General features: G+C 25.2%; 1 protein-coding gene across 1 annotated transcript in view; it reads right to left on the reverse strand.

Annotated features, from left to right (window-relative positions):
• Positions 1-2,318: 2,318 nt before the first annotated feature.
• LOC129966655 (dynein axonemal intermediate chain 3-like) overlaps positions 2,319-25,668 on the reverse strand; it is a 28,535-nt gene continuing 5,185 nt past the window's right edge. Inside the window, exons 2-19 of the mRNA XM_056081155.1 lie at positions 24,211-24,375; positions 22,588-22,785; positions 20,466-20,623; positions 18,842-18,950; positions 18,683-18,764; positions 17,566-17,690; positions 17,316-17,474; positions 12,542-12,649; positions 12,365-12,435; positions 10,936-11,041; positions 9,813-9,897; positions 9,671-9,729; positions 8,009-8,069; positions 6,059-6,189; positions 5,495-5,696; positions 3,515-3,606; positions 3,245-3,370; positions 2,319-2,709 (exon numbers count right to left, since the gene is read on the reverse strand). Coding sequence (XP_055937130.1) covers positions 2,557-2,709; positions 3,245-3,370; positions 3,515-3,606; positions 5,495-5,696; positions 6,059-6,189; positions 8,009-8,069; positions 9,671-9,729; positions 9,813-9,897; positions 10,936-11,041; positions 12,365-12,435; positions 12,542-12,649; positions 17,316-17,474; positions 17,566-17,690; positions 18,683-18,764; positions 18,842-18,950; positions 20,466-20,623; positions 22,588-22,785; positions 24,211-24,372 — 2,187 coding nt within the window. The 5' untranslated portion in view covers positions 24,373-24,375 and the 3' untranslated portion in view covers positions 2,319-2,556. The remainder of the gene's footprint in view (positions 2,710-3,244; positions 3,371-3,514; positions 3,607-5,494; positions 5,697-6,058; positions 6,190-8,008; positions 8,070-9,670; positions 9,730-9,812; positions 9,898-10,935; positions 11,042-12,364; positions 12,436-12,541; positions 12,650-17,315; positions 17,475-17,565; positions 17,691-18,682; positions 18,765-18,841; positions 18,951-20,465; positions 20,624-22,587; positions 22,786-24,210; positions 24,376-25,668) is intronic.

Raw genomic sequence — 25,668 nt, forward strand, 5'->3', positions numbered from 1 at the left:
ATAGTAGAGATTTTTAACACATCAGAAAAATAATTTTCTAAAGCAGATGGTATTAAATACAGTCTGAGTTTTTTTTCTTATATCACTGATATATAATTTCTGGTTTGAGATATGTTTTGTTTTAAATATTTTCAAATGTATTAATATTTCAATTTATTTTTACCAATTTGAATATACTTAAATATAATTAATTATATTATTTGTTAAAAAATTTGGAAATAAAAATACTTTTCAAAATTTTAATTAAAATATTTTGAGGGAATATTAATGTTAATTAATATATATTGTGTGAATTTAAAAGAAAATTAGTTTCTAGTTACTAAATATATTTTAATTTTTTTTATTAATAATTTCAGCTATTTGTAATTGTTCTTAAAGACGTTCTTTAAGGTTCTTTTTATTATATGTTATGTACATCTATATTAAGTTTGGTTTTAATCATTGATGATTATATTCATCATTACTAGTCAAAAGATGATTTTTTTTCTCAATAAAAAAATGACTGACATTTATTGAAAACCTTGGATTAAAAATTGTTAATTTCAATCTTGTATGAATATGAATCTTATATATTAGTTTATGAATAATTTAAAATATTATTTATCACATTCATACTATTGCAAAAACTTTTTTTATTTAGTTGTTCTTTTATAACTATGTATAATATATAATTTATTCTGGAAAATTTTAAAGTAGAATCTCTATTTTTTTTCTCAGTATTTACAGATATTATTTTTTGAATGAAATGTGTTATTTACTGTGCATTTCATTATTACTAAAAAGTGCACATTTTCAGTATTTTTTCACTCAGGCCAACATATGTAGTAACTATTTAATCATAACTTGATAAAAATAATTACTCAAATTTGTTAAAGTCTATTTAAAATTTTTGACCATTATGCATTTTATTTTGTTAAGTTTTTTTTTGTATATTTAATCCTTTAATCATATCTCTGTATACATATATTTATATATATGAAACTGATAATTATAACTTTTCTTAAAAGATAATTTACCATCTATTTCTCATATCACTCCTTTAAATTTCAATTTGATTTCTAACTAGAACAGGTAAAATATTAGTTTTTTTCTCACCTCCATTTGTAATTAGGGCATTAAATAGAGACAGTCAGATTCATCATTTTGTGCTGATGATAATTTTCACCTATTCTTGGTGTACTTTTAAATTAAGTATTTTTATAACTGCTTGTATAGGAGTGAGAGAATAAAAAAATGTGACCATTTTATTTAATGAATTTTATTATTCTGATTATTGAGGATTTGAATTTCAAAGACTGTTAGTTACCAGATAGTTCATAGGATACAGCATGACAACACTGTTGAAATAGAAAGTAAATTTTCATTTCAGTTATAATTGATTGTGATTAGAACTTAGGAGAAAGAGTTTGCATTTTAGTGATATTTCTTTTGTTGCTTAATTATGTACCTGTATTACTGCTCGTTCAAAGAAAAAAAAAGTACCAATGGGAAAAATATTATCACACACCAAAAAAACCAAATTCTGTAGATTATGAATGAATTTGCTATTTTTGTTTTCATATATAAAATATTGAAGTACTTACAGATTTTTGTGCATATTTAAGAAATTAGTGTTTATAAATAATGCTTTCTACCACTTCCACTTTATAAAAAATTAATTATTAAAATATTTATCTCCTTTCACTTAAAAACAACTTTAATTTCGAATTTTTTTTTGTCTTATTTAATTTTGGAGAAAAAGAACATTCTAGCATATTGTGTGTCATGCTGTAAAATATTTTATTTTTAGAATTGAAAAAAAATTATGTTTGGCATTATATAATTAAAAGAAAGTTGGGGAATACTGAATTATATTTTAAGCTGTTTTCAAATTCTTTTATGTATTTATAAATTTACAAACAAGATACACAAATATAAACTATTATTGATTGAAAATTTAAAGTGTACATTTCAAAGATTACTGTCTTAATATTTATACTGCATATATATTGTGAATGGAAAAAAAAAGTTATGATTTATCTTGCAAATATCTTTCAATAAAATATCTTATTTCTTGTATTCAGCCTTATTTGTTCTAGTGCCACCAAAGATCTGGCATTTTATTCTGCAATGAATCCAGCCATACTGTAAAATGTTATAAGTAAAAACCTATCAATTACCAGAAATAATAAGCCTTGATATCAAATTGGCATTTAATGATATGTTTGATATTTAATTATTTCAGATTTTAAAATGGAAAAGATAAATTTCCAGCTCATTGAAACTTTTTATTAGAACTTAAATTATAATCAGAAGATACATAAGAAATGTATTGCTTTCATTGTAAAACAAAAGTATAAAAATAATGAAGAAAATTGCAAAGGCCCCAACAACAATAATAAGACTTTATCTCTAATTTCTTTTTAAAATTAGAATAATCTATTAATGTACTCATATTTTGTCATGAATTTATAAGTAATATTCATTTATTAATATATCAAAATGTTCTTTGGACAAAAACAGCTCAATATGTTGAATTCATATACATAATAATTTATAAAATATTGCATTAAGATATTATTCATTTTCTTCATTACTTAGCAGAGCTTCATCTTCTTGTAAATTTAATGTCACATTCTTTAATTCTTGTTCTTGTAATGTTAAGAATTCTTCATAACTGTTAGCTAAAATAATTTCGTCAGTCACTTCATGTTTCATAGAGTCGTCAGGCTGAATTTGAGAGTAAATAAATAAATAATACTTCATTATATTTATTATAAGAAAGAAATATCAAATATATCCAAAGATTAAAGGACATTTATTATGACAGAATTTTATTTGGTATTTCCTTTTTTAATTTGCTATACAGCAGAACTACAACTATTGAGATTGGATCAAATAGAAAAATTTGATAAAGCTAATTTTTTTTTTTAAAGAGAGATAGAATTTTTTAAAAATAATCATGAAGTTCAGATATACTTTAATTGTAATTGTGAATACTTTATTATTAAGATTATTAAAAAAAGAACCTACAAAATATGTATATACACGATTTGAGTGCAGTTCCACATTATTTTCACAATTTCGATATTTCTTTTTCCTATCCAAAATCTATTAAGATAATTTGAGTGTTTTTCTATAGCCTTCTTTCATAATTTGCAATTTTTTCTGAAGGAATTTTAGATTTCAGTAATTATTTGTGAAAGTAAAGAAATAAAATAAATATCAATTTAAAAATTACTAAATTATTCATTTTTTTTCTTACTATTTTAGATGTTTCTTTTAGATGTTCTGGAATTTTCTCAGAAATCTTTGATTCCTCGAAAAGTGGTTGAATTCCTTTGAGTATTCTATTGGCTTCCTTTTCTATCATCTGTTGAACTTTTAATAACTGAAATAAATAAATCTGTACATTACATAACTTTATAGATGTAAGGTAAATTTAAGTTGTTAAGATTTTGAATGATATAGAAAAGGTATTTTATATAATAAAAGAAATATATCTTATTATAAAAATATATCTTTTTCACTGTACCTCATTTTCTTTAAGAATCCAGAAACGAGGTAATAAATTCATTGAGTAAACTACCCCTTTAGAATCTCCTGCTACTACTATATGCTCATTTCCTGAAAAAATAAGACATTTTTGAATTAGAAATAAAGCTTAAAGGGGAAAAAATTAGTTCAGCAGATAAATATAAGTACAAAGAGCTTTTTTATATTTATTGAATAATCAATCAGAAATGTGTTTATAAATATGATATATTTTTGACTATCTATTTCAAATTTTAAGTATTAAGTATCTATTTCAAATTTTAATATGTTTAGTAAAGATGTATCCTACAAGAGGCTATAACTGCGACTAATATATTAGGAATACAACTTGTATACAGAAAAATGACCACCATTTGTTTTGCACTATTGATGAATTTTCATACAATCACAAAATCTGCAAAGTAAATTTTTGTCAAACTGAATATTATTCTACAAGTTTTCTACAAAGCACTAATTAAATAGCAATTAGTAAATTTGAATGTAACTCCATTATCTAGCAGAATAAATATATTTTTCCTGCCTTGACTACTAGATCACTCATATAATTGTGAATATCTTGTGAATTATGATAAGCTCTAAACAAATTAATATTAAATAAAATGCTTTCTGCTCTGAATTCTGCCATATTAAATGATGTTTTTTAGTTCCAAATATATTATTGTACACAATTAATTTTGGAAAAATGCAATATTTTCACAACATGTATCAGTTATACATTTATTGATTTTTTTTTTTTATAGAAAGCCATTCAGTGGAGAAATGTATACAAATAAAATAAGATAGTAGAAATCTCTGATTGTTAGGTTCATAAAAGTCACATTATCTGAGATAGCTAGTTCATAAAGGAGTTTCAAATAATAATGTTTATTTTGTCACATAAGTACCAAGCTAAAAGGTTTTTCTGCTTTGGCATTTTCAAAATTAATTTAATTTCTATTCATAACTTTTTTTAAATATCTATTAGATTGCAGTATTTGATTTTTATGAATTTAATAATATACTTAAAAATTTTTTTTAGTTTCCTCTTTCTCTACTCTATCTCTCAATTAAAGGTTCTACATTAAGGAAATCAGATTTTCTTAAATTTCAAATTAATATATATAAGCTATTATTTCTTTCTGTCAACCTGAATTAATTATATATCAAATAATAATGAAAAATGTAATGATAAAGATAATAAGCACTACTAAGATTATTACAGCAATATTCTAAATACAGTGATATCTTTTTAGAACATAGCTCATTAATTTAATTTTTGCATTGGTCCTGACTTATTAATTACAGTATTAAAAATTATATCACAATTATTTAAGAATATGTTGCCTATTCAGAATTTCCAATACATTAATCTTTGAGCTCAAATAAAAAGAAGCCATATTCTTGCATTAGAGTTAATTAGCCTTTATAATAGGAGACTTGAGGTCTTAAATTTGCATCAAATAGTTAAAAGCCAGTTGACAAATGAGAATGAGGAACCAAAAATGTGAAAATTTTTTGGTATACTTTTAAAATTATCTGTGAGAAATAAAAGTAACTATATCTTCTCAAAACAAATATCCTTTTATCTATGTAATTTTTCATAATTATGCCAGCGTCTGAAATGTTAATCAACCTCATTAATGCCAAATGAGTTATTTAAAATGACCTATGAAGATAGACAACAATATTTTGGCAACTGCTCTTGAATTTCTTTTTTGTGAAATTGTTAGGAAATAAAATGCTTTTAAGTTGAAGCTAATCATTGCATTATATTGTCATTTGTAATTTGTTTGCATGTTTAATTTTCCTGTTCATTATTAGCTTATTTATTTTTTCTTGTAAAAAATTAATATTTTCTTTAGATAGTGTTGCTTATCAGTAATTAAAAGTTGTTCCAATTTTTTGCTCTTTTGATGCTATAAGCTTGGATGATATATTTAAGAAGTTTCACTTTATAATATTTAAAAAAATTGTGAAAAACCTGTGAGAGATTGAATGCAGACAGATGTTATAGCAGAAGTTGACATAAAGCGTATTACTGAAGGTTGATACAAATTGCTTAAAAGATCCCACACTTCAATGGATCCATCTTGAAATCCTAACAAAAACAATGCAGGTCTTGTTGGAGACCACTGCCCAGAAGTGATATATGCATTTCTCTCTCTTAGATATAAAGGTCCACTCTACAAGAGAATGTATATTGGCCAATGTTCACAAAATATTCAAATAAAAAAGTAAAATAATGAAGTGTTTAGTTTATTAAGGGCAACAGAGAAAAAGTACATTTAATTAATAATTAGTCTTCCTTATTTTAGAAGTTGAAGTGAGAATTGAAGGATTTCTTTCTAAAATGAAGATTTTATAAAATATTGAGAGAAAGGAGAAAATGCATAAAATTATTATTATTTTTTTATATAACACAACTATAAAAAATTAAAATATTAAACCTTTGAAATCAGAATAAATAAATTATGTAAGTTTTAATTGTGCTCATAAAATTTATTTGGAAAAAATTCTTCTTACAACTTTCTGATAGTTCACATACCTTAATATTATTTTTCCAAATTTCTATGGTTTTACCTCCTGCACTGAGGAAAATATCACTTACAAATGGGGAGCAAGTTAATACAGTCACTGCTCCTGTGAGTGTTGAGCTGAAATATTTTGGCTGTTCAGCTGTAAAAGTAATATATTCATGTCTCTATAAATAATAGAATTATACTGTAATGATTTCATAATTTTGATTTTCTTAAATGGTTTGAATTAAAAAAAATAAATAAAGATTAATGATCTAAGCACTATTCAGATTTAGAATGTTAAATTAATTTCAAGTGTTCATATTTTACATAGCCTTTTATTATACATGTGAAAAATATAGCAACATTTTCTAAATTTTTCTGCTTTTTAAAAATTCAAAATTTATGCAGAAGCAATGTAATTTGCACATCCTTTGAATTTTTAATTTCATTTACCAAAATGAAGAAGAACACAGGGAAATAAGGAAGGACTTTTTTAGAAACTGAAATTTAATTTATTAAGTTAAATCAAATGTCCATAAATGAAAAGATGAATAAAGTATTATATGAAATATTTTCTTATTTTCTTCAACAAAAATATTATTAAAAATTTTACATTTTTAACTATTGCAAACAGAAAAAATGCAAGTATAACTTTTGAAATTAATTTCAAAACTCGTAGCATTTACAGGTTGAAAATAATTTATTAATTACTTTTCACATATTGAAACACTGAATTTCTATAATTTTAAATAAATTTATGAGTAGAAAGTCTATTTAATTAAATCTGATTGCATTTCATACCATACAGTCATTTTGAAAATTTGTTTCTTAGCTCTTCATTTGAAAGTCTTGTAACATTTCCCATTTCCCAGTACTGATAAGACATTTACAGCCAGCTGTGTAGTCGCTGTTAATTACTAAACTCCTCGAGATAGCCAGATAGTGGATCTTTTCACCTGGGTGGTTTCGCATCTGTTCATTAGCGACTACAGTGAAAGACCACATGTGGGAATTCCTCGTCCAAGAGATATTGATAGTACCATCAAAGAGAAAGGGGTGTCCAAACATCTGGATGCTAAATGTTTCTCATTGTGAAAGGACTATGATAACTCCGTGTTCCAGAATAGTCAGTTATGAAAGGTGCATCACTAAAAGGACCTTCCCACGACCGACTGCCGCCGCTGAGTGAGCATATTGCTGAACCCCGATTGGCCGAAAGAGAGCTCAAATGACCAATGTAAATTAAGAGGCGGAGATTGTCGCCGAAATAAAGTGCGGAGATTTTTTTTTTTAGGAGAGGAGAAGAAACGAATTGCAGGCAGACTGTTGGACTACGCCCACGAGTTCGGAGTGCGAGAACTACCCCTGGAGTGGTCGCGTTGACTAACAACCTGTGAGTTCCCTGTGGTGTTGTTTCTCCGTATTGATGGAGAACTGAGTTTCAAGATAAATCTTCGACTTTGACTGTTGTGTCTTCTACTACAGGTGTAAATAACTATTTATTTAACCAAGATTAGAACAAGTTGTTCTTTTGCATATATAGGGCTGTAAAATAAAGAATTGTCTGGAAATTTTGCTTCGTTATTTGATCAGTCTAGATCAAGACATTACAGTCTGGTTATTGAATTGTATATTAAATTTTTAAAACATTTCTGATGGCAAGGGTGTCTTTTATTCTGATTAAAATACTTTTGAAATAGCTGAGAAATTGTTATGCTTACAGAAAACTGAATGATGATAAGTTTTCCTTCTTTTCTTATTTTTCTGGAAACATTGATGTACAAGTAATTTTAAACTAAATTAGTACATTTAACAATAAAAAATTAATTTCATAAGCGGATGGAAATATAAAATCAGACATTAAATTGATAAATACATTTTTAATACATTTTAATGGATAGGAAGATAAGCTAACTCCCGAAAGAAAAACAAATATTGCAATTAATTTTTATCAGAAGAAAAAAAAGTGTTTTTACTTATAAATTTTCCAGATTCATCTCGTTTAAGTTTAAAATTTCCACATAATATCTGACCATCCTGCAAGAAAAAAAAAAGTCAAATAATTTAATATTTATAAAAAAAAGTGAAAACATTATAATAATTCAATTTTATTAATATATATTACTTTGTAAAAAAACAACTATGAAATACAATTTAATATAGCATAATATTCTCATAAATTAAAATTAAAATTATTTAAATATTATAGACAGCACACAATGCTCATCATTTTTATTTTATAAATTCAATAACAGTTGAATGTAGAATGAGTTTTATTGATCTTGTACACTATATGAGTATAGGAGCATCTGATAAGTTGCAACTGCTAATTATATGAAATTTCAATGATGCTTTTCTATTAAGCTTTAAAAGATATTAAAACCCTCTCGAAAAAAAAAATGATGACTTCAAGAACAAAATATCCTAAATAAAATTAAGGTGTTTAATTAAAGTAATCGTAATTAGAAAAATTATCATTTTAATAGTGCAATTTTTTCTGATCCAATGCAAAACTAAATTGGAATGTTTTCTACAGTATGAAATTAATTATGATGCTAGGATAATTTCATACTCATAATTTATATTAAAAAATATTGAAGATATTACAGAAAAGAACATAAGGCTTATTAAGTTATATTTCTTAAAATTTGGCACTCAAATCAGTACAGTGTAAATAAAAAAAATCTTCCTTATATTAAAATCATTTTTACTAAACCTCCTTTAATTTTATTTTAATCTTAAAAATGTCCATAACTTTTTTTTTTTTTGGCTGTTCTCAATATAATGATGAAAAATCATATGTATGACCGGTTTTTCAATTATTGTGAAAATTCAAAAGTACATGTACATTCTTGAGTTATTGATGAAATAGATTTAAATAAAGAATTACAAGTAATAACTAAACAAGTTCAAAAACATTTGAACAGTGGATGTTCGTTTACCATATATTAACACAGAAAATAGTATTAATGTTGATAAATTGATTCAAATATTTGCAAGGTTAAAAAATTATTTGTTTACACATGTTATGAAGTATAAAAAAGTCAAAATGAAGATTTTATGACAATTAAATAAAGCTCTCATTAATTAAAACTATATTAACATGTATAAAAAAGATTATTTTAACTTCAGTGTAAGATTTTTAACTGAACATGAAAGTACAGCTTATGTAGTTAAATTGATTCAATTTCCAAAAGCAAAAGAGTATTATTTATTTTATTATATGTATCTGCTTTTAAGTTGATAGACACAATGCTCAGTCAAAATTTTATATCATTGTTCAAAAACTATTGTAACTTGGGGAAAAAGATTAATGTTTGCCAATTTTTAAAATTTATTTGGTACAGTTTAATTTTTTTTTTAAAGCTACAAGGTTTAAAAGCTGGTTATTTAAATAACTAATTTAAATTAAATCAAAAATAAAATTATAGATGATAAGAGGCTTTGCATATTATAACACTTTATTAAAAACATTTTTATATTGATATTATAGACATATAGACATCAAAATATTTTAATTTCAAACAAACAATGTATTAGATAGCATGACAAAAACTGGCAGATTATAGGGCAACAATTAATAAAAAGCCAATAAATTATTATTAAGACAATAAAAAAATAGAAAAAAAAATATTCACATCACAACCAGCATAAAATTCAGATTTTAAAAATTCATCTTCAGTTATGTCTCCATTATCTGCAATTTCAAAATTTGTATACATTAGTTTTAAGGATACTAAGATTAAATGACTTTTTTTTTAAAGCAAGCATTTTATTTACCTTCAGTTGGAGGAATACAATAATTTCTCAACATAAAACATGTCAATGATTTTCGTTTTCTAGATTCTTGTGAAAATACCTCAACCTAATATAGCATAAGAAAGAATTTTTTCAAAAAATTTATAAAGCAAAAGTAAAAATCCTAGAAGAGAACACAATCAAAGAATATTTAGCAATGGAATATTCATAAGCTGATATATGAATTTCAGTTTTAAAATTGCATATTCATAAGATACAAATGACAAACTGAACTTGTTCTTATGATGGAATGATGATTCCTTTACCATTTATCAGCTAAGAAATATTGAATTTTATCAATTACATATATTTCTGCAGGTATTATTGTTTTTTGTTATGCTTTTACAGGCATAATATCCAAATCATTGCTTCATTAGCATGCCTTTTTTATGGGTATTAATTTGTCCTTTGCACATTGCACAAGTTTTGCTACACTCCATGGAATCTCACTCAGCTCAAGTGAAAACTTTTACATGAATGCAGCTGAAGGTGTTGGCAGAGTGGTGGCCAATGAACTGCAATAAACTAAACCTCTATAATGCTGCTTGATGAACATTGATAAATGTATATGTATATGTGCATGTGTAGGAATTAAATAGTAAATATGATGTGACTGATGGTAAAGACACAACTGTAAGTTTAGGTTGAATGATATAGCTAGCTATTGCACCAAATGCAAAAGTTCAAGATAAAAATCCCTTTCACTAAGAACATAAACAACATAAAGTATAAAATTTATTACTGATTTAAAAACATTCATTATTTATTTGTAAAAAAGATGATTCAATTAATCTGGTTTCTTTTTCTCACTATATAGGATTAAAATATGCATATTCATAAAATAAAATCATTTGGCAATGTAAATAGCTTATTTAAAATAAAAAAGTACAAAAAAAAAAAATTCAAACATCAATATTTGAAACAAAACCAATTAGTAAGAGATAGTTAAATATGCCATGAATAATTACTACAATATTGGAAGGTGGTAGAAAAATCAAATTCAAATTACTTAATATAATTCAAAAGAACCCAAACATAATTTTAAAAAGAGATTGTCATTATTAAAACAAGTAAAATCTTTGTAACATCTTAAAATGCACCTTACTGAATGAAATGGCTCCCATGTTCCATTTAAATGATTGAATTTCTTAGGAAATGGATTTCCAGGTTTACTTTGAAATCCCATTCTCAAATCCCAAAAATGCAAGAAGCTATGAATAAAAAAAATTACATTGAATGCAAGGCACATGTAATTAACATATTATATTTACAAAAAAAAAAAAAAAAAAAAAAAGAAAAGAAGATTGAAATTCTTAAAGAATAAAAATGTTATATTTTATGCAACAATATTTTTGAACCAGTTCAACTGGGACAGATATTCTGAAATAATAAGGTGAAAGAAAATCATGCCCATTTAATTATAATAGTTTAAGCATATAGTTATACTAATGCTAAATTTCAGAATAAATAATTAATATCTTATTTTGTCAAGAGTTATTTATTCTATTTAATATATAATGGAGGATTGTGGATTTGAGACCCAATTCCTTCGAAGATCATTTTATATGTAGTCTAATGAATGTGAAGTGTGTTATCATAGATTAAACATTCTTAGCTTGATCGGACAAAATTTTGGAGAGGGAAATGTCCAGTGAAATATCATTTTTTTTTTAATCTGACAAAGCTCAAAATCATGAATTCACCCTCATATCAACTTCATATGGCTTCAAAATAAGTTGTTATTCTTTTGAAAGTTTTGATCCAGCTTTTGTATTATTACAATTTTAAATTCCAGGTAAAAGTAGTTCTTTCTAGATATTCCATGCAAAAATAAGATTTATTTACTTAATCGGGAATATAGTTTTATCTTCAAGATGTATATGCTCATTAGGGCAAAAAGAGTGCATACAATTAAAAATATGACAGCCTTCAATATTTTTAAGATATTAGTACATTTTAATCATTTCTCATTAGTAAGAATATACTTTTAGAATCATATAATAAAAAATATAATCATATAATATATCAATAATAGTCAATAATATTTTATAAATAATAACAATATTCCATATTATAAATAAATAATTTTACCTGTGGATGAAACATTTATTTTTTTTTATCTTTTTTAGAAATATTTCTTCTTTTTTTTCATTCTTTATTTTTTTAAGATTTTGCATTCAGTGTTAATAAAAGATTGTTCTAATACATATAAATCAATGATGTGACTAAATGAGCTTTTATTTTATCCTTCACAATATTCAAGTAGAATGGCAATATATATATATATAATATATATATATATATATATATATATATATATATATATATATATATATATATATATATATATATATATATATATATATATATATATATATATATATATATATATATATATATATATATATATATATATATAAATTGCTTTTGATTCCTTATAAATATTTTCTGTTCCATTAGGAATGAAAAATATCAACATGCTAGCATTTTAAAACATTTACACTATTGAAGTATTTAGACATTTTTTAACTTACCCATCTAAACCACATGTAATAATTTGGTATCCACTGGCAGCATTCTTAATGATTTCTCCCTTAGCTGAGATCTATTTTTTTAAAAAAATATTATACACATAATGTAATCAAATTATAACACAAAACGTAACATTGTTTAGCAACAAAATAAAAGAAAAAGCTTTCATTTTACATTACTTCGATATCTGGAGGAACCCAGAGCAAATCACTAATACCATATTTGTGCACATGATCCATACTACTTGTTGCACAGCATCGAATAATTGGAGGAGTTACAAATCCATTCTTTAGATAAATCAGAAATGTTAGCAAGAAATAAAAAGAGAAAGAAACCTTTTTTTAAAAAATAATAAAAGTATAAATATATATAAAAAAACATTATCAGTTAACTTCTTTTTTAAAATTTATATATAATTTTAATAAATTTACACATTACAATATTTACAGTTGCAATATAAGATAATTAAAAAATAGCAGATTTATGCATTCCAGTTTTAATTAAATTTGAATCTTTTATCAATTACTAAATAAAAGATAAAATTGCACATTTAACTTTACATTTGATATCATGTTTATAAAAATTCAATTTTATTGGCTGATCAACTTTTACTCAAATAAACACTAATTATTTCATATTTTAAAAATTTATGCAAAATATGGTTATTTTGAAAATATAAAACATTCAAATTTCAGATTCATCTAGGAAATTGTTTTTTCTCAATAAATGAAATAACTGCAGCAAACATCATTTTGCCCATCAAAATGATGAAAAATATTTCACAGATGCATTGCTATACTTAAAGAAAGCATAAAAAATATGATTAATCTAAAGTAATTAATGTTCTTTTCAATCAGATTGTGTAAATTAAGATATTTTGTAGAATTTCTTTATAATTTTCCTTTTAACTTTGGATCAAATCCTATAATCTCTTTGGGCTCTTAATAATATTTTGACAAAACAAATAAGGGTTACATCAAAATGTTCCAAAATTAAATTTTACAATTTCAAAAAGGGGGAGGGGAGCATTGAAATCAGTCACTTCAGTATTTTAAGAACATTAATTAGTAGTTTCATGGTGGATATGGATTACTTCAGATACAACATAATTCTTTTTCTCATTTAGCATAGTAACACAACATTTTAATAATGTGTCTACAATTTAATAACATTTATGTGCAATATTTTCATATATTCTAAATTTAATAAAAGAATAATAAAAAGAAAGACAAACTATTTTTGCAATTTACCAAATAAAAAGTGCCATTTATTTAGTAAATAGCAAATATAATTTCTTTTTCTTCTTATTTTATTAGACTGAGGATATATGGTAGTCCTAAAATGCAGTTTTTAATCCCACCTATCATTAAAAATTAAAATTAAATAAATGGCTTATAATAACATAATAAATAATAAATGAAATTCAATTCAGATTCTTGATTGAAACTTATCAAGAAATTAACTATAATGCATAACTCAAATTATTTAGTTGAAAAAAAATGATTAAATTTTTGTGATCCTTTGTACATTTCATAAGCGACAAATACTTTTGTAAGATATTTTTTGCACACTGCACATCAAAATTTCCCTTTAAATGCTATATTTAAAAAATATATATTTTAAATTAAATACAAATGATCTTCAAAATACTTAAATGCCTTAGAAATGAATTATATATAAAATTCTGGCTTTCTGAAAGTATTCTGCCTAATTTAAAATACACAAATCAGCAATGTAATAGACGGTTATAGACCCGAAAATAGCAAATTAGCAAGGAAGAATTATTGAATTAAGAATGACCACCTAGAAGACATTGCCACTTACTCAACCATATCAATCACAATCAGCATTCAAGCAGCCATGGAATGATTAAACAGTAAACGAGAACTTCAACGACTTTTAACAAAATCATTATTAAATATTTGAATATAGTATGTGCATTACTCACTGATTGGAACATAGTTTTTTCCTCTTTGTCATGCAAATCAAAGTCTGAATAAATAATGTGAAGAAAATAGGAAATACTGAGAGGAAGAAAAATGTAAATCTGAGAATACAACAAAGCTACGAAATCTTATTTTCCTCTACTTGACAGCAGATTTCATCTTCAAGTAGCTAGACATGCATTTCATGTTTGTACATGTTTTTCAATCATTCACAACTAATTTTTAATAGATTACTTTTATTTTATATTTATGCCATGATACTATAGAAAATATTTTTGACAGCGTTTTTAAATCAGTTGATTTCAGTCTACAGTCTATGAAATATCTATTTTATTTTAGTAGCTCACATATCTACCAGAGAAATTAGCCTTTTCTGCAAGTTACACTTCAAATGAATATATAAAAATGCTGTATGGGCAAATCTATCATTCCATATAATCCTGATATTCTACGTAATGTCTTATGAAGAAATGTGAAATATTACACAAAAGATGTTTCACATTTAGACATTTTTATTTTTCAAATTATCAAAATATACAGCATAGAAGTATTAAATTTTATATAAATATTTCCAGATTTATACAAAAAATAAGATGAATTCTCATACTCAATTTTGAAATGATAAAAAAATTTCTTTAAGGCTAAACATATAAAAAGGAAATAAAATCAATCTGAAAGTTAGAGAATATGATTTTTTCTTTAATAATATAAAGTGTTGGAGATTAACTATGATAAACTAAAATTAAAATATATTAAAACAAAATATATTGAGGGTGCATTTACTAATATACATTCTGAGAATGTCTCAGTTGAGACGGATTGGATGCAGTTGAAAGAAAAGTATGAAGTATGACTTGAAGTATGCAGTGTTGCTGATAGCATTAAAAAATGCTGGTAGCTGGTAAAAAAAAAAGAGCTCTAATAAGGATTGGTTTGATGATGAGTGTGCTGCAGCTACGGATATTAAAAATATTGCTTACAAGAAAATGATTCATACGAACACTAGATTTAATGCTGATGAATACAGACAATGCAGAAGAGAGGAAAAAAAGACTACATAAGAGCAAGAAAAAAACTTTTGAGGAGGAAAATTTTCGATATAGTGTCCCTGAAAATAAATGAAAGCAGAACTTTCTACAGGAGAATTAATAGAAATTGCATGGATTTTAAGCAAACATCTAATCTCGGCAAAAGTAAAGATGTTCTATTTTTGACTGATAAACAGGCTATTCTTAAGAGATGGAGTGAACATTTCCATGGGATATTCGGTGGACATGATCCACCCTGCAGTTCTGAAATTGTTTTTGAAAACCAAAATTGTGATATTGAAACTACTATAAAAAAGTTAAAAAACAACAAAGTAAATGGGCATGATGCATTGCAGCTGAGCTGTTGAAATATCATGGACCAGTACTTCAAAAATTAATCTATAATCTTATTATTGATATCTGGAATGCTAAAATACTGCCTTCTGATTGGAACATAAGCATTATATGCCCAATATATAAAAAAGGTGATACAAAGGATTGTTCTAATTATAGAGACATCAGTTTGTTATGTACCATTTATAAAATTTTGTCTAAGATCTTATACATAGGACTAACACAATATATACACCCTCAAATTGGAAGTTATAAATGTAGTTTTCACAAACGAAAATCTACTTAAGATCAGATTTTTACACTTAGGTAAATTTTGTAAAAGAGCAGACTTTGGTATTACTATACATCATCTTTTTATAGACTTCAAAAAAGCTTTTGATAGTATTAATAGAAATCACTTGTATGAAGCTCTGGCTGAATTTCAAATACTGTCTAAACTAATTAGACTTTTAAGTATGCTTAAAGTATTGGACATACTTTGCAAGTATGTCCAATATCACTTGCAGGGTAAAATTCTTAGAATCTTTATCAGAAGAAATTAGTGTCAATAATGAAGTTAGGCAGGGTGATTCTTTATCCTGTCTTCTTTTTAACGTTGCTTTAGAGAAAGTCATAAAAGATTCAAGAATTAACATCAGTGGAAATATATTATCAACACAAACTTTGGTCTATGCGGACAATATTGACATCATTTCAAGAATTGTTTCAGCATAAAAAAATGCTTTTCCTTCTTTAGAGCATGCTATTAATAGCATGGGACTTATCATAAACAGCTAAAAGGCCAAATATATGCTTGTACTGGAATGCTGTAAGTAATGGAACCTCCCATGAATCCTATCTAGAAATTGGTTCTCACAAATTTCAGGATATTCAAAGTTTTACTTATCTGGATTCCGTAGTTACTGATGACAATTGCATAGTCAAGGAGACTCAAGGTCGTCTAATGAATGCAAATAAAGCCTTTTACGTACTAAAAATTTTTTTTAAAATTCTCACTACTATCAAGAAACACAAAATTTTTACTATATAAAACCTTAATTAGATTAATACTTACCTATGGCTCAGACACATGGACCCTAACCAAAGCTAGAGAAAATAAAATAGCCGTTTTCGAAAGAAAAATTCTGCGAGCCATTTTTGGTGGGATAGAAGTCAACAATGTTTGGAGAAGATATAACTTTGAGCTATATAAAATCTATAGAGAGCCAGATATAAAGTTCATAAAAATAAATTGGATGAACTGGGTAGCTCATATATTTAGAATGGATGATAATTCCATATTAAAAAAAAACTTTTAAATAAACCTCTAACTAGTAAGAAAAGGGATAGACCCAAAATGAGATGGATGGAGTCAGTGGAGACAGATTTCCTAGCTATCCAAGGAAGAAACTGGTGCACAAGTCTCAAAAGTAGAAAGCAGTGGAATAGAATTCAGAGGAAGGCACTGGCCCATCCTGGGCTGTCTAGCCAAATATGATGAATATAAAGTTTTAACATATATAAAAAAATTCTAAAATAAAATGAAAAAAAAAATCAGTTGGCATAAATTCTGATAATGTAAAAACAATTACATGCAATGGGAAATCAGTATATTATCAAAATATAATTGCAAACACATTGCTCACTGTTGAACTGAAGTTACTAATATTATAGTTTTTATCATAAATTTCTTGTTTAACATCCCATAAAATCAGTTGCCCACTTAAACTACCAGCAACCAAAAGGTTTGGTTTTGATGGATTAAACTTTACAATGGATAAATCATCAAAATGCTCCAGAACAGCCTGCAAAAAAAAGAAAAGATATATAAGGCAAGAAAATTTTAAAACAAAAGAAATAATTAAATTTTCAAATTACTCTCTATTATTTACACACCTTTGGAAAGAATTGATTTTTTGCATTCCACATGAAAAATAAGACAGTATCACATTGCAAACTCAATAAATGTTCTATTCTTTTTTCAAGAGTTGAACAACATATAGTTGAAGTGACAAAAATATCTAAGAGAAAGAAGCAGATATTAGCACAAATGAGCTGAATTAGAAATAACTAATTTATAATTACAAATGAATTCAGTTTCCATTAAATGATTGATCCCTCTAGTCATATTGATATCTCCTCCACCCATCTGAAGTCCACCACAACTCTACCAGCATTTCTGTTCTTTTAACATACATCTATTCTGTGCCTCATTTAGCTCATTGATCAAATCTGAATTGCTAACACAGATTTTCAAAACTGAAGTAAGATATCACAATGGAATACAATAAGGAAATATAACAGAAGTAATGACAATAAAATTTTTACTCTGTAAAATTTTAGAACTTCAAAAATTTTACAGAACTATTTTATAATAAATAACACAAAAACATTTCAATAGGGATTCTTTTTTTAAAAATTTTTGCTTTACATATAAGAATATCACATTTTTTCTTAAGGAATAAGTTTATAATATTAGAAATATATACACATTGTAAATACAATATTAAACAAAGAACAGAAACATGCAGACATAGCCACTCAGTTATTTTTCAAAATTTTTACCACTACAAGAAATTGGAAAACTTTTTTTTCTAGCTAAAGATCATAAACACATGTTGAGCCATTTGCACAGAAGCATATTACATGAGCATGTATCAAAGCAACCTTTTAAAACTGCAATTTTTCAGCCAATATGCATTAACATCCGATTAATATATTTTACCTTTCAAACAAATTACTTAAACTGTTTATAAAAAAATGGATAATATAGCAATAATAAAAGCAATAACGATAAAAAATATAGTTAATATGCATAATAAGCTTTTGAAATTATGTTTTAGACTGCAATGGTGATAAATCGAAATGCATATTAAATGTGATAATTTCAAAGATTCAAAGACATTAATAAATTATTATGAAATATAAATTTAGAGCAAATTAAATATTATAAATTTTAACTCTCTGTACATACAATTTATTAGAAATAATATGTAATGTATCATTAAAATACCTTTGTGAGAAGGATGCCAATTGACAGAGCTGATCATTCTATCATGTTCTTTGCTCTCTGTACAAGAAAATGAGCCACTGATCTACAAGATATTTTCAATCCATTAAGATTTCCGAAAGCTGCATTACATGCAAATATTATCAAGGAAGTATTACTTACAACTAAGCTCTGTTCTTCATCCTGTAAAGAAGTTCCTTCGTCATATAAAGAAGTAAGATCCCAGAAAAAGCTGTCAGCAATACTGTTTTGTACTAAAGATCCCAATATACTAAAATAGATTATTAATGATAATTTTACAGATGCATAATGGAACCTCTTAAATTAGCTTGAATTTCTATATGAGAACTTCCCCATAAAAAGACCCCCCCCCCAAAAAAAAAATCAAATACTCCTCAGTTTCAAAAAGATATTGAGCTGTACTTATTTCTGAAAATATTATATGCACCCATATATACAACCAAATTTTTATTATGGCAATTCAAAGTGAAGCAAAATTTAAATTACATAATAAATATATTTAGTGCTTGTTGATAAAATATTTATTTCCAAAATTTTTCAAGATGTAAGTGGTTTCTTCCCTCTCTCTCTGCAGTTTTTAAAGAAAATTAATAAATCATTACACTAAAATATACAGCAACGTTTTTTCAAAGTAAAAATACAAATCACGAAATCTAGTTTAAGATAAAATAAATATCTCATTACACATATATGGAATAGTACCATAATTCATACAACATTTTGTCTATATTCAAGTGATTTTTATCTCCCAAACTTCTTTTTAGATTAAACAAAATATTCTAATTGATAAAATCATTCTGCATTTACAATAAATGAAAAGTAAATGTAATGAATCATATTATGTAATAAATATCAATAATTACATTCTGAAAAAAAAAAAAATCAAAATTTGACCTTACCAGATAGATAACATTTTGATTCTGTCTGCAATGCCCACTAAAATCGTACAGTTTAATGTAAAAAAGGTCGGGTAGATGTGGTTTATTGATATATTGTTAGTGTTGGGCATGTATTCTAAAATTTGTTTTGCATGGAGTGTGATTATATGTTACCAGGTTTAGAAAAAATCTAAGTTTTTAAAACCTTTTCTGTGGGTTTAAAAAAATATTTTTTGAATCATTAGTTTACAATTAGGTTTCAAATTTAAACTAGAGAAAACTTGCTACTGTCTGAAATCAATTTTGTAGCCCATAAAGTTTTAAAAATATAGTGGAAGTTGTAGATTTTTTTTTTCTTTTTTTTTTTTTTGCTGTTTTAATACAATAAGACATTGAATACAAAGATAAGTTGATATTTTTCTACAGATAATTTTTTAAATTCTTTCAAGTCACTTTTTAAGCAAAAAATTTATTTTTTAAATTCAAACTCTTGTAAGTTTTTTCTAATTTAAATTTGTAACATACATTTGTAACCAACTACTCATAAAATATTTTGAATAACTTAGAAAAGATAAAATGTTTTGATCTATTTTTGGTACAAAGTAAAAAACAATCATGGTCCAAGATACAAAACTTGAATTTTGAATATGGACTGATGCTAATGACATAGAAAATTAAGAGTAAACACTTTTTTTTTCTGATAATTTCCCTGAATCTGGAAGTCATTTTATACAATATATATGTTTGCCTCATAAAAATAATTAATACCACAATGTAAAATTAATGTTAGATATTATATTAACTTCATTAACATTGACATATTCTTATATCTATGAAAGAACTAGTAGGTTACACAAAGTAAAAATTTAAATTTATGCATGTCATACCTTTTTTCAGTCTTTTCTCTGAAAGTCTGAAATGATGACTGATTTAGATGATTTTGAATTTCTTCTTCAGTAAATAGACGTGGTTCATACTGTGACCAAGAATTAACTAATCTCCTACGCAAAGTTTGTGCCTTACCGCTTTTGAATTCAATAGAAGCCTTTTAAGAAAAATAAAGTAGATTAAACCTTTCCTTTATATAAAAAAGTATAATTTTTAGTATTAAAAATTTGTTTCATAAATAATTTTAGCACTAAAAATTTGGTTTCATTGACAATTGAAGATTCATGAATTAATTGAAGTAATACTAAATTAAAAATGCTCACAATACACAAAGAAATGTTTTGAAATGTGATAAATTTACATTTCATTATTTAAAATTAATTTTAAATATTATAAAGACAAATATCCTAAATCAGTATAATCAAGTACATTAAAATTAGGTACATATATCTCTTTATTATATACTAGCAAACTTCTGTGACTAGCTGTTTGTTGGGAATATCAGTTATCTTTAATTTAAGTTAAACTGTCTAGATATAATTTCATATCATGATACTATAAAATTATCACATTAAAGATATGTTACTTTCATGGTTTTATATATGCTCTGATCATTGGGTACATGAAAATTTCTAATGGAAACCAATCCCATGATATCATGAAAGTATTAAAAATGTAAATGTAAGATTTATTCATTTTATAAATTTCGTGGTATTGTATCTTCAATTTTTTTTATCTGTCTTATAAAGTTCACAGAGATTAAAACAAAATCATTCCTTTTCAGCTTTTAGTATAAAGAAATCAAGCAATTGGATAGTAAACGAAACAAGGAGAAATAGTTCGAACCTCAGGGCAACAATGTCAAATACTATTGAAAAAAAAAAAAAAAAAAAAAAAAAACTGGTAAAATTCACTTTAGTTTTAACTTTTAATTTAGCATCATTAAAAGACAATTTTTTAAATTTTGAAACAATGTACAAATAATTTCTGTGATATAATATTTTCAGAAGTTATCACAGAAAAATGTCCAAATTCAGATTAATGTTTAATTAATTAAAATTTCAGAAAAAAATTGCTCCAAAAGCAATATACACACATTCATCTTCATTATTAGTAGATATAAATTATAAATAAATATTAAAATGATAATAGAATGTAAATATGTGTTATAAAATGCTTTAACAATATGTTTTGCATTTCTTCTCTCCCCTTTTTTTTTATATATATATTAAATACTTTCTTCTATACAGAAGTTTATCTTTAATTTTTATTTGACTTGCTATTTATGTTTTGACAGATATGTATTTTGCTGTTACATTTTTACTTTTTTCCCTTTTGCTTGTATACTATTTTGTTTCTCTCTATATATATGTTTATTTCACATCATTTAATTCCAAAATGATTTCCTTGCTTTTCACCTTTTGAATTAATTTAAAACAAGAAATTTATTTAAACAAATTAATTTTTACAACATATACATGCCAGAAATTTTAAATTCATTAAACATTTTTTTCATTTGTATATTTTTTTTATTCAATCACCCAATTTAATTTCTATAAACTCATTATAGAAGAAGCTAAAGGCATAACTGTCAATTAAGAAAACAGTATATAACTGTAATTATTTTTATACTTTTTGGGTTTCATGATGCATTACTTATTTATTCATATTATTTACAGCACTTTGTTTTATAATTTGATTGCACCATGCACCTATTTTTTAAAAGCACCCAATTTCAAATTACTTTATAAAAAAAGTTAATCAAAATTTTTCTTTTCAATTAGTATGCTTCGTATTTTCATTTTAAAAATCAAATTTAGTGAAAATTGATCTAAAATATTGCTTGTACTTCAGAAAATCTTTCTGGTTTAAAGTGTATAAACTTCATTTGATAAATCTATTGAAGACAATAAGGCTATTTCTATCTGTGGAAAATTTAAATACAATCAAAAGTAAAGATTTTTGTTGAATTCATTCATGAAGTGACTACAATAGTGATCACATTTTTCAACTAGAATATTTCATACAACAACCTATTATTGATTTATAGTATTATTTTATAAAAGCTACTTGGTCCCAAAACATAGTTTCACACAGTATACTTGTAAAATGTATTCTTACTTGTGTTCCCTGATCTACAGTTTGTCGAAAAATCGGCTTCTGTACTTCAACTTCTTCTGGTGATGTTTCATCATCTACAGCCTCAAAAATGATTTTTGGCAAAATTTCTAAATGCATACCAGGACGATCAGTAGTATAGCAGTCAGACAATAAGCAGGACCTTAAATCATTTTCTCCAAGTTGAACTAATATTTCAATCTGTAAATGTTTTTTATATGTTATTACGAATTTTATTAAAAAATTGCTAATGTGAATAATTTTAATACTTTAAAATACAATTAAATAAAATTTTGCTACATTACAAGCTCACTGAATGGTTCCAACTTCATTCCTTTATAAATTTCATGGGAGAGGGGGGAAAAAAACTAAAATACACACACACATGCATTTTTTAATTTGTTTTCTATTTTTCATGGGGAATAAAGTCAACAAAATAAGGAAAAAAAAATCTGATATTATTTTAAGAAAATAAAATTAATCAGTAACTGATACAATAATTATAAGAAAAATTCACATTTTTTAATGAACATTCTAGATCATAATTTTTATTTTATCTTTACAGTTTGATTCTAAAAAAAGTACAACTAATAAAAAGATGAAAATACAATACATTGTCAAGCATAAGTAATTAATCAGCAAAGTAATGAAAAAGTGAAAAAAAATTAAGTTATTAGATTGAAGTGTCACAAAATATTTCGTCTTATTATTATTTATTAAACCTAAAAACAATAAATGTGATTCATATTTGTAAAATGTTTACATATCTTCTTCTGATATTTATTTGGAAAAATTATGAAACATAATCAAATTAAATAAGGTTGTTGTAAAGCATTGAGAGAAAATATGGAATTATTTTCTTTAAATAAGATACTTGAAATGTAAATATCATTCAAAATTTGGGTGAACTCTAGAATTCTGAATTTATGAGAAGTGTTTAATTTTAGAATATGTAATAAGAATTTTATATGCTTTTTTTTAAAAGGCTTATTAAGTGTTGCTGTAATTTGGGTGGAAAAAATCCCCAGTAAACTCAGTTTTCTGAATGCCATTTATTAAAAATTGGAATTTTTGTCGATTTCCATAAGCACACAGTATCATATATTAAAACCGAATATTCATATGCAAAAACTAGTAAAAATTAAACTTGAACAGGGTTGAAATTGCTAGCATTAGCAGCTATCTTTAAGATCAAAAAGTTAGCATGGTTACATTTAAAAGCTTCAGATTTGATATAATTTTAGGAGTAAAAGATCCATAGGATGTAATATTTTTGATATGTAATATTCAACTGTTTAAAAATGGGAAAAGTAGTATACATCTCCTTCCTTTTTAGCTTTATGTATTAACCACATTAATCGTCAAACATGTCATGCTAGTCTATTGACAATGTTTTGCCAATGGCATATGATTAAATCTGAAGTTTGCTTATATCATGCATTTAGTCAAAATTTTGATAAGGCATGTAGTTAACGCACAAATAACTTTTTTTTCTGTAAGAGAAAGTGCACCAAACCGAATAAAACAGAGTATAACACATGTATTTCAGTAAATAAGAATGAAAGAAGTACATTTAACAGCAGTAGCTAAAAGAAATTAGTAAATACCAATAAATAGAAGATTTACCTTTGTTTTAAAATCACTGTACTGCTCATCTTTGATTTCTTTATCAATTTCATTTTCAGTCTCAATGCTTTCATGTTCATCAATAGCCATTTGTGATTGTTGTTTTAATTTCTCAATTTCTGATTCATCACTGCTGTCTGTTGTAATAGGATCAGAAGACATTTTCTGCAAGTATAGATTTATGATAAATAATTTCATTAATAAAATTAATAATTCATCAGCCTTTTCTAAATTAAATTTAAAAAATTGCAATTACAGGGAAGACAAAACAGATTCTGCTATCCAAATAGCATTAATTTAGATTTTAATTAATCTAAACTAAATTCTTTAAGAATATCTACTCTTATTTTTAAGAATGTTAACTATTCTTACATAATCCAAACAAACTGTAAAAATATTTATCAACTCTGTATCTGTGCTCATTTCTTTAGACAAAGCTCTGCTTCTGTCATATAGCTGAAATTCAGAGGATGAGATAATATGTGATCAGCTATCCATATAGAAGGAAAGATTCCATACTGTTTAGGTGCATGAAAAATTACCCAGCTTTAGAGGCACTGGAATTCTCAAACTTGTTGAGCTTGCAGAGTTCAAGATAAATCATTTTGTTATAGTTTAAGACTGCTAATTTAACTTTTAAAAATAAAAATAATTAAATTAGGTCTTCTGGCACAGATTTTGAATATTAAGAACTCATATATTTAAACAATGGCAACTGACATGAATAGTTATTTTCAGTGATTTATCTTTTATTTTATTTTAAGATCTAATAGGGACTATGCAGTTTGAGGGAATAATAAAAAATATATACACAGTCATCAAAGTAGTATTCTGAAAATACACAAGATGAAACAAATTTGATTTTATTTATAGTGAATCATTTGTGTAAGTTCCTTAACAAAACAAATTATTCTTTTATTTATCTGAAGAAAAATTATTAATATCATAATAAGTCTATGGAAACCCCCTTTTTAGAATGATAAAATTGGTGATGAAAAATGTTTTACTGTAGTACTTGCAATATTTTATATTATTTTTCTAAAAGAATACAAAAAAAAAAAAAAAAAAAAAAAACACAGTGCATACATAAAAATAATAATTGTGCTAACAAATTAGAACAGTATGTTGCTGTTTGTCCACAAATACCACTAGTCCAACTTCATTATGTATCTTAAGTATCAAATAGCAACTCATGAAGTGAGTTGCAAATTTGATAGCTCAAGCAAATGAATTTTCTACTCAATAAGCTCTCAAGAAAGCTGGGTAACTTAAAAAATTTGAAAAACATGGTATGTCTAATGACAAATTGAGAATCTAAGTTAAAATTTATAGAAGGGAACCAGACATTTTCACAAAATTTTAATTTTAGATTTGTAGTGTTTTTTGGATCAGAACATACATTCAAACTAAAGACAGAAAGTCCATTTTCTTGTATTAACAGTGAATTTCAAAGCTAAA

This window comes from Argiope bruennichi, chromosome 4 (genome assembly GCF_947563725.1).
Source record: "Argiope bruennichi chromosome 4, qqArgBrue1.1, whole genome shotgun sequence".
Classification (NCBI taxonomy): Eukaryota; Metazoa; Arthropoda; class Arachnida; order Araneae; family Araneidae; genus Argiope; species Argiope bruennichi.